Source organism: Xenia sp. Carnegie-2017, unplaced genomic scaffold (assembly GCF_021976095.1).
Source record: "Xenia sp. Carnegie-2017 unplaced genomic scaffold, XeniaSp_v1 HiC_scaffold_23, whole genome shotgun sequence".
Taxonomy (NCBI): domain Eukaryota; kingdom Metazoa; phylum Cnidaria; class Anthozoa; order Malacalcyonacea; family Xeniidae; genus Xenia; species Xenia sp. Carnegie-2017.
In genome coordinates this window covers 4,614,046-4,624,830 of record NW_025813486.1, presented here as the reverse complement: position 1 = coordinate 4,624,830, position 10,785 = coordinate 4,614,046, and the positions used below count along the sequence as shown (strand labels likewise).

The 10,785-nt window shown below is 33.0% G+C and overlaps 1 protein-coding gene across 1 annotated transcript; it reads left to right on the top strand.

The window, feature by feature from the left end:
* The first annotated feature begins 1,502 nt into the window (after positions 1–1,502).
* LOC124448248 (TNF receptor-associated factor 5-like) lies at positions 1,503–10,635 on the top strand. The gene is made up of 9 exons (XM_046999244.1): positions 1,503–1,616; positions 4,699–4,879; positions 6,864–6,915; positions 7,078–7,176; positions 7,249–7,413; positions 7,705–7,958; positions 8,399–8,697; positions 9,088–9,234; positions 10,026–10,635. Exons 2-9 carry the CDS (start codon positions 4,734–4,736, stop codon positions 10,262–10,264), a joined length of 1,401 nt encoding a protein of 466 aa, XP_046855200.1. The 5' UTR covers positions 1,503–1,616; positions 4,699–4,733; the 3' UTR covers positions 10,265–10,635.
* Positions 10,636–10,785: the final 150 nt, after the last annotated feature.

Genomic DNA, 10,785 nt, shown 5'->3' with positions numbered 1-10,785 from the left:
CGGGGAAAATTGTCTCTTTTGCACTCAGGATATCCGTCAAAGCATTTTGATATTTCTCGGATGCTCTAACTACAAGAGCTTATATAACATATTACAATGTAGGCGAACTGTGCGACAAACAAAGAAAAAAACAATTAGTGTTACACGTCTAAGTTCATTAACTAGACTTTTGAGTGAACGAATGTTTGAATCGTCTCTATCTCACTGCAGAGGCTAACTTGGAAAAGTTACAGCAAGTGAAAATTTCACTCGCTTTTTGTGCGTTCCAGAAAACCCTTTCGCCAAGTATGTCCTCCATAACTTCTTTGTCCTACCGACGTCCCTATTTTTGTGGCTGGCAGTGGAGTAGCCAGGATTTTCTGTCTTGGGAGAGAGTAGTCACAAAAAAAGGGGGCATAACTGTCATTTAACAATATAAAGAAGTAAAGCATAACATTTTGGGGAGACACGGGCGCCGCCCCCACTGGCTACGTCATACTGACACAAAATACGCACATAGATTAACCAACCAAACTCGTTCACTACGTTCACAGATAAATTTTGGCATCTATAGACTCAAACCACGTTACAGGCGTTATTCTTTTTGATCTCACCAAAGTCTTCGAAACTTATAACCCATTTTTACACGAAAAATTTTCACAACATGAACTGTCTTGTACAACTGTGTCCTGGTTTCAGTCTTATCTGTTAAATAGATCAGTTATTATCACAGTAGCAGAAAATAAAAGGCCTTGTATGACGAATATTCCAATTGGTGTATATGATATGTATATTAGACTGGATAACGCATCTCTTGCAAAAATTGAAGCCGGAAGATCGATCATTTGCTACTGGCTTCATGGGGGGTATCGGTCCCACTTTACTATACTTTTGTATTATAAAATCACAGTTTTCGCGTTTTTATTCCTTTTACAAACTTCTGATTAAGGCAAAATTTTCATGACATGTAGAGGAAACCCGGTAGAGAGTTTGATGTTACCGTTTTCAACTTACTATTGTTCATCAAAATGTCTTTCTGATTATTTTTCTATGTCGATTTGTTTTGTTTCTTCACTGATATAATAAAGACGTAATTTGAAATTATTATGATATTAGCGATGTGAATAACAAAGTGTTATTAAATAAGTAAATTTGCAGCAATCTTCCATAAACGTCGTTGCAGATGAAATGTTGGCAGCAGTAGTGGGATTCTGTAATATTCCTACATTTTTTAAGAAGCAGCAGCATCATATAATCTCCAGTTAGTGTCAAAACAATGCAGGTCGACCTTGTACCATCTCAATTTTCTGCCATTATAAAGCCAAGAAGACAAACTTAAATATCTTTGCCGGTAGTTCTATCCCTTTCGCAAAAATTTTTCTCGAATCAAAAGTTTGTAGAACGAATAAAAACGCAAAAACTGTGAATTTGTAATACAAAAGTATTAGTAAAGTTGGACCACGAAGGTCATTATCAGATGAGGCAACTTCCGGTGTCAATTATATTAGTATATTTTATACATGGATGGATGCGTTATCCGGTGTAATCTACATAACAGTGCTTTTGCCTATTGCTCGTCATCGTCCTTTGCTGTAGATGTATTTATAGTTTATATACTTACACTCCAGATTGCTTTGGTAAGCATTTTTTGAACTTACAACATTTAATTAAAAGTTTAGACACTACTTATAAAGTGAATATCGTATATGATTTAAAGTAAGTGAAATATATTGAATAAGAAACTCTTTGTCGAATTGTGCCAACGTGTAGTTTTAGTAAAGAATTTGAAAAATATGCCATTTTTGTTGACCACTTCATGTTTCACTGTATCTGCAGCAGTGAAATAAGATTTCAGGTTATTTGATAACTATTCTATAAGTACACATCAGCCTTATACAGCTATGTATTGTTTCTGGTATAAAAGATATATTTCAATATTTGCTCTCAGTGTTGTGTACAGAGGTGTGACTGGCCTTCATAGTTGTAGTGGGGCATCTCCTGTTATTCATGGTATGAACCATGATCAATTTTGATGGAAATAATTGATTACTTCTGATTGTTTCATCTTCTTCACAGCATTAATTTAGTGAAGACATATTATAATTAATATAAAATTTGGCCATACATACTTATTGCCGATTCCAACATAACCTGCTGTGTATAACCATTATTCACGTAATGGTTGATGGACAAACATAATGAATACTTACATATATGAATATTGCCGTAGTATTGTTTTGTCTTAGTGCTGCTTGATTTGTTTTCCTTCAAATTTCATTTTTGACTTTAAGCTGAATAAAGCTATTTGTTCAAAAATCAAGTATACTATATTGCTTCTTGTCAGTATTAAAGTGGCTTTGAAACATCAATATAAATCTATTTCCTGTTTAAAATATTTTACAAAAAACAAATGCTTTTAGTAATTTTGTAGTCCTAGAATGTTCTCTAAGCAATATATGGTATTCTGACCAACAGTAAATCTTTCACTGTTTCCTGGAAATAGTTTTTTGCTTGTATTGCTTATTACTAGGACTACAGTGTACCTGCTATGGTATAACATACCACTGAATTATTCTTAAAATAAAAACAGCTTGACAGAAAAAAGACAATTCTCCAACAAAAAACAACTATGCAGTATAATTTTAGAAACCACCAACATATGTGGGCTACACATGTATAAGCATTGATGATAAGTACCATTACCAAAAATGGGGGTGGGGAGTGGAGTGTAAATTTGAATCACTAATATAAGAAATAATCCTTTTTTGTTGTCAGGTTTATGGGATATGATGTATGCAAAGGAAATGTGTGAGAGTGTGAGTGTTTAATTATAGTGTATTGTTGTTGTGCACGAATGTCAAAAAACATTAAGGTCCTAGAGACATGTTAGGCATTAAATGCAGAATGGAATAAAGGAAAAAAGGATAAAATGCGCAAAAGGGAATGAGAAAATGGGAAGTATGTGCAAAAAAGCACACAAATACTTTAAATAACTACTTTCACGCATTGTGTGGTGAAATTTTTCAGTTCTTGCATTGATTCATCTTCGTATTTACGCAGACGAACTCGCAAATAAGTTCGTCTTATAGGTTAGGGATATCCAACCGACACGTATTAGAAATTCAAAACACTATTTGTCGAGATCGGCGAAATTATTGATTATAGCTAGTTTAACTATTAGGGTATTAAATCACACAAATACGCTGGCAGTGACTTTATTCGAAAACTGGTTTAAGATTTCGTTGGCCGAAACGAAGACAAATCAATGTAAATTTCATCCAAGTTTGTGTGACTTTAGTAGATTTTTTAATGTGTTTTTTTTCGCATTTTTACGCATATTCCCATTTGGCTATTCCATTTTAGATGTTTTATCCATCTTTTCCTTCCTCAGCTTCGCTTCGGCGGATAACATTAACCTTGGTCTGAATAATTCTTGATATCATGCTCAACCATTGAGCCGGATCATTGATTGGTCAAATCTATATAAATTGAAAACTCGTTGCCAATGGCATTGTTATAAAATATTTTGAATAAAGAATTAACGGCTAATATATGTATATATTTTACCTAACCTTAAATTCGCTACTCATGCTATCGAAGTGATTTGTGTTACTCTATGAAATCATTTACTCCTAAGAAAAAGGTTTTGAACATGAGTAAAAGCATTACTAATGTCAGTCATTTGCACGAAATGTCTGTTGATTTAATATTGTTGTTAATATATAGAACAACGTACTCTAAAACAACGTCTCATGAAGACTGTTAACTACTAAATGAATATTCTAAATAAACGACTCTACTACATTTTCCATGTTCGTACGAAGTTATAAGATGAATTGTTCTTTATAGATTGTTTAATTTGACGAATTTAAGGCTCAATAAAAGTTAAGCGTTATCTGAAAGAAATAAGAAGAATCTTACACGCACAGGAATTCTAAAATTTTAGATACAATACGAGTCTCCATTTGAAATACGAATCTCCATCGAATTAAAATTTCTGAAACAGTTTTGACGAATAACTGATATTATGATATTATATGACTAAACTGTTGAACATATTGCAAGCGTAGCAGTCTTTGGTAGCTAAAAGATATGCCTTAATTATGTCCTAATGATGTGTTGTGCTCGTTTTTTCTCAGAGTAAACAGATTTCATATAGGTGCAGCACAAACATTGGGAAATATGTTTTTACGGTGTATTTCGTAGAAGGTCTTTATTTCACTAAATTTTCTGTATGAAAGAAAGATGCTCTACACTTTTGTAGGTTTTCTATTATGAAATCGTTGTAATAACATACCGCTAAAGCCAATCTTTTTCGAAATGTAGGTCATTCTTCGATCAATCTATAACAAATGCCTAGCATCTCTTCTCTACATAAGTAAAATTATTGCATTTGCTATTCGCGTAGGTCCTTAATGTTTGTGTTTTCCATACGTAATAGTTGAAATAGATTGCTCTGTTACCCAGTTTGGGGTTTTCATTGTAGCTATTATAAATCCGATATGGCCGAACAAGAGAATGAAGCATTATAGATTTTATTGCGAAATGAGCTTTAAAAGAGAAATAAACAGACAGTTTTTTGAGCATGTATTTGAGTGAAATTGCTGAAAAGTTTATGTAAATCACTAAAATGATTACTTACCACTGTTTCAGTGCTTTTTGTCAAATTGTCCTGTATTTTTAGATCATATTTCAACAGTTTTTTTTATCAAATTTTAGATTCTATTTGTGAAAAGAATTACCCTCCATTCAAGATGCCTGGGATCAAAATCCGTGATGTAGACAGGAAAAAAATCCCAGCGAAGTATATTTGTACTTCCTGCCATTTCCTCCTCGTCAATCCAACACAGACAATGTGTGGACATTTGTTTTGTCAATCTTGTATCGACATTATACTTGGGTAAGATATTTTTCTATCAAAACTGTGAACTGGAAGCTCTGCCTTATTAAAATCATGGATATCATTGGCAATGTTGCTTCTTATCCAATGTTGTATCACGTGTTTCAACCTTATCCTATCTTGTGGTGTCTTATATCTCATTATTGTACAACAGGGGTCTCCAAACGTTTCAGCCAGAGGGCCACATGAACTTTCATCCAGCATGTTGAGGGCCAACGAACCGTATACCGCTGGTCAAAGAGCGATGAAGAAGTATTTTACACTTCACTCTTCATGAAATCGCTGACATTCATCATCTAATTTTCTTTTTCTTTCATGCACAAAGTTTATTTTGTTTAATAATATTCTTATTTTTTTCTCGAGTGTTTCTGCGGGCCAGATTCAGAGGCCTAACGGGCCGCATCTGGCCCGCGGGCCGTAGTTTGGAGACCCCTGTTGTACAACTATCTACTATGGTATCGATGAGGTCAGCAGCCTTGATTTCTGTTATACCTTACTTTAACATGATAGGTACAACATCAAACTACTCTATATGTTTTAAAATACTAGATTTAGTGCGACGATTGATTTCTAAAATACTATTCTTTAAAGTAAATGGTTTGAACCCGGAAGTATCGTTACATGTTTTAATAGTAGATAGTCCAGGTTAGTATAGTCCTGAGAAGGACTGTTTTTGTTGTTGTTGACTGACGTTTCGACAACCTTAGCGGTAGTCATCTTCAGAGTCAAATCAGGAGTAAACGTCAGGTTAGCCGTATTTGTTATCTGGTTCTTACGTCATTGTATTGTGTGTACAGGAAAATGTGAATTATACCAACCTGGACGATCTACATTTACAAACATGTATACTATTCTTTGTTTTACAAAGTGATGCATATCTATATTATGTATTGAGCATAATTGACGTTTTTTCTTTTCAAATAACACATCAACTTAAAAATGTTCTCACGAATCAGAGCTCGTGAAGATTTACTGGAGAAACTAGTCATTCATGTTGTGTTTGTTGTCAGTCAGTTACTTCAATTGCAAGCTGCTTTATCGACTTAACTTTGTTGAAATTCAACTCAAACTCGTAAGAGAAATTGTTATAAAGCATAGAAATATATAAATGAACTCTATAATTCAAACATTATCGCCCGTAATCAAAAAACTCGCTCATACTCACTCTCACTGAGTGCGATGTAAAAACACTATTCCCATTCATCAATGACGAAATTATTTCTCCTTCGATGGCAATGATTTTGCTAAATTTTTTTCAGTCGATAAATTAGTGACGTAAAATACCGTGTTCAAACAATTATAAGCTAATTTTTAAGCTCCATACAGTAATTGTGAGTTAGCTTTTACAATACGGGCGTATGTTTACGTTCATCATAATTCCTAGGATTAAGCAGTTTACAGAAGATGGTGTTTTGCGTGTCTCACCATGATCTTTTCTTAACATTCAACATTTTTGCTACTACAGAATGTATCAAAAAATTTAGAAACTTTAAAAACGTGTGAAAAATATCATTTTATCCAAATTTGTTCAAAATGTGTCAATGTATTTTGGCATCTGGTTTATGTACCAGTGAAATCAATCAAAAAAATTTATCTCGAAATCTTTGAGAAAACTTTGTAAATTCCTCAATTTTAAATAAGAAATTTAGGCAATTAAAATCTAATTTCATTCTGAGGTAAATCTAAAATTTTAGTACAATGCGCAACAGACTTCAAACTTTCACCCGTTCGAAATAATTTAGATTTTAAACTTTTCATTTTCTTTGCGCAAGTGGTTAAAATTGAGGCCTTTAAAAATTGCTCTCCCGCTTTTCGAGAGTAATTTTTCTGATTGTTTTTACTTTAATATAAGCCAAACGATACCAAAATGCATAAACGCGGGAAGATTTTTGAGAAATTTTGATGAAATGATAGTTTTCTCGATATTTAAGTTTTTAAATTTTTTCGATGCACCCTGTAGTTTTCACATTCGTTTAATCTGTAGAAGTTCTAATCCAAAATGTCCCGAAGATCAAGAAAAATTGAGCAGAAATGATGTAGGTGAAAATATTCTAAAGTTTTAAAAGGAAACTTCCATACAGCTGTATCAATCGTTTATTAAAAAACTCCTCTACAAAGAGCTTCCATTCTCAACATTTTCATCTACCAATATGCAATTATTACACCAATCTTTGTACTTTTATGAAACTTATATACAGGTTTTCCCTGATGCTTTTACGAAACGTGAGTTGAAAAGTATTCGTTTACATTGTCCTTCTGAACAATGTGAATGGTTTGGCTCCTACGAAGAATTGGAGGTGAGTTGAGTTGATAAATTTATTAAAAAAGTTTGGTCTTTTTTACTTATTATTAAGTTTCTTTTGTGTCAGGGTCATTATCAAGTTTGTGAGCATGCGCTCATCAGCTGTATCCACAAGCAATATAACATTCAGTTACCTCGCTCTCTCCTTAGTGAACATTTGAAGAATAAATGTGAATATCGAAATGTGAAATGTGAATATTGTGGTAAAGATGTACCGTATGCTTCACTTAAGGTATGCGGAGTATTCTCAGGCGGATTAAAGAAAAATAGAATTGAGATATAGCCAAAAGTGCTAATCTGTATTCATTACAATGTATTTATACCCGTTGGGTCATATCTTGGACCTTTTGTACAAAAAACAGGAGAGTAATATATGAGCGCTTTTCTCCTGTTTTTTAATTTATAAAATTGTATGACTTTAAACGTCATTATATTTTTGTGTATCATTTCTTACCAACCATCTTTCTATATTTCAAGACATTATACCGGATTTTACTTTCTAAGTTTTTACATTTAACATTAGGATCACATAGAAAATGTGTGTGAATATTATCCTGTGGTTTGTGAGTATTGTGGGAAAAAGATACCAAGGAAAGATATTGAACAACATCAAACGACAGCTTGTGATGAAGTGCCGACTGAATGTGAATTTCAAGCTATTGGATGCAGTTATGATAGAGTAAGAATATATGAACTGTTTTACAATTTCATGTCAGTAATGAAATATACAACTTTGAAACTGTTTGCAAACAAAATTTTTATCAAAAGCGCTTCGATTTATTTATATTTATTTTGAAACAACAATTTTTTTACTGCGTATAAAAACAAGATTTAGTCTTAAAGTTTTCATTATATTTGTTTTGAAGCAACGATTTATTGTAGCTAATTTGTAATTTTGTGTCAGGAATATATTGGTATTATCTTTGTATTTCTTTCACGGACTCTAAGACGAAGAGAGATCCGTCAACATATGAATGACAATGTAATTGATCATGTTAGCCTCCTGTTACGATATGTTATGGCATTTGTTACACAGTTAAGTAACTATGTACTACGTCCAGAGTTTACCACTGCTGTTCAAAACTTGGCTGATTATAACAATCGTATGTACGCACAGTGCTTCGTGAATGCTTCCTTAAACAGCGAAGAATGTACGACTCTCGCGCGACAAGTGAGAGAAATTTACTCAATTATACAACGATTTCGTGAGTGTTTAGATCAAATGACGAATCACTTGCGAGAAACACGGTTAAGATTACGGACCTTGAAGCGCAACGTGGCTCGCGTGCACTGGGGTCTAATCAAGCCATACACAGCTACAATGGTACGTTACTGTGGAAAATAGATAACTTCAAGAAGAAGAGACAGAACGCCATTAATGGTATCAAAACAGCCTTGTACAGTGTACCATTCTACAGTTCTCAATATGGTTACAAGATGTGTGCTAAGATCTATATGAATGGTGATGGTTTTGGAAAAGGAACTCATTTATCTTTGTTTTTTGTTGTTATGAAAGGTTTATTCACTTTTATCGTTATTTTTTTGCATTTGACTGCTCTAAAAATGAAAGCATTTTTTGCCATCTACATATAGATAACAGGTTATATACATTATGGTTGTAGATTCAGTTGTTTTAACAAGTGTTTGGTCATCAAATGTTTCATATTTAATATCACTAGTTTTTCCAATTTGTCAATTGCAAAATGGACATCCACATCAAATGTTGTCATGGTCCTTTGAATAACAATAGTGGTCGATGTTGAAATGCTATATTTTCTTATTGGTCTGTTGTTATGTTCAGAAAGGGTTGGGAGTAAGAGAGGAAAAATACAAAGTTAAAGTGCTTTGAAAGAATTTATTATAATAAATTGGAAATATGCATTTACTTTTTTTAAATTGTTTCTAGGTGATAACGATGCACTTCAAACATGGCCTTTCCAAAAGAAGATCACAATGATGTTAATGGATCAAGGAAATGGTGATCACATGATTGATGCTTTTCATTCAGATCCTCAAAGTTCGGAAAATTTAAACAATCACCAGTATATTAAAGGTAATACACTGTTTATTATGTTAATTGTTGACTAAACATATCTTTCTAAATCATATCTGATGTTGGGAAAGGTTTTTAAATTTAAAATAGTTTTTTACGCTTTCCACACCTGTAATTGACGTTATACGTAAAACATTTTTGCCTAAAAGTCTTACTTATCACAAATAGTGAAAAGCTTGATAATTGTTTGTTATTGAGCTATTTGGATGAAAATGACTAAGTGAGTATATTGTTTGAAATTGATGCATTGCTTCGATCATGTTCAATGCCATAATCTTGGTACCTAGCTACTTAGCAGTTGTAGAGGGTTGTGAACTTCCAGCGTTTTTCTGCTTTAAATTTGCATTTGTTGATCTGTTCTATGACTACAGGTGGTTTGTGTGGGATATTGCATAACATAAAATCTGTTCCGTAAATACAGGTTGTTTTTGTGTGAGACTACAAACTTTAAAACTAAATTTTTGCAGTATTTCACAATGTACGATACACAATGTTTTCTGTTGGAGTGGTTTTTTAAAAGTTGGTACTGACGGATTTTGTCGAACAGATGCATGCTGAACAATCCTTGTCAAACATTGCCTTATTTGTTACTTTGAGGCTTACATATTTTATTTTTGTTAAGAGATATTCTCAAATGCTCTGAGATTCGGCATTGTGCGTAAATAGCAAGTGTTTTAACTCAAACCGATCCGAAACAGCATCGAAACTATTAACAAACTACTACAGATATTAGAGCTTAGGAATTTCATTCTTAATATAAGAAATTTACTATTTTTTGTTATATTTTTTAGGTGAATACAAAGCTGTTCAAAAGTGGCCATTTCATAAAAATGACAACACGAAATTTATAAATGATTGTGATGGTAAACACATGGTACTTGATTTTCATTTAAATGGTCAAAGTTCCTCCCTTCAGCGACCTACTTCAAATATAAATGATTCTGGATATCTGCTTCGTCGTTGGCCGTTGGAGTGTTTAAGTCGATTTGTTAAAGACGACACCCTTTTCTTTATGTTATTGATTAATTGAAATATGGTAGTTTTACACTGATTTCGAGGACGTCTATGATACATATTTTTGCTAAACATTTAACCAACTATTGAAGCGCTTTTTGTACGTGATTTTGAGTAAGTTTAATAGGAGGTCGCTGTAGTTGTGAGTGTAGCAAATCCTTTTTGGCCGTGCATTAAAAAAATTTGTCAACAAAAAAGTTTCTTGAATTAAGTAAACCAACCTCTTGTCAAGTAAATTTGTAATAACAGCAAATAGTTTGCCGATTTATAATAAACCAATCCAGATTATTTTGTCCACATAGAAATTAATATCACGTGATGAGTAAAAATGATTTCGGTGATGATATTAAAAAATAAATTAAATAGGCTTTATTAACTTGCATGAAACATAATGAATGTATTAATTATAAACAAAGTAGAGAGGTTTGAGCCAGTCATTTGCCTACCATCGCGCCACATTTCGCTATATCATAATGATTGCAAACGTAACTGCGAATCGCTGGGTATTTTGGCAAGATAATGAAGGATTTTTGCTTG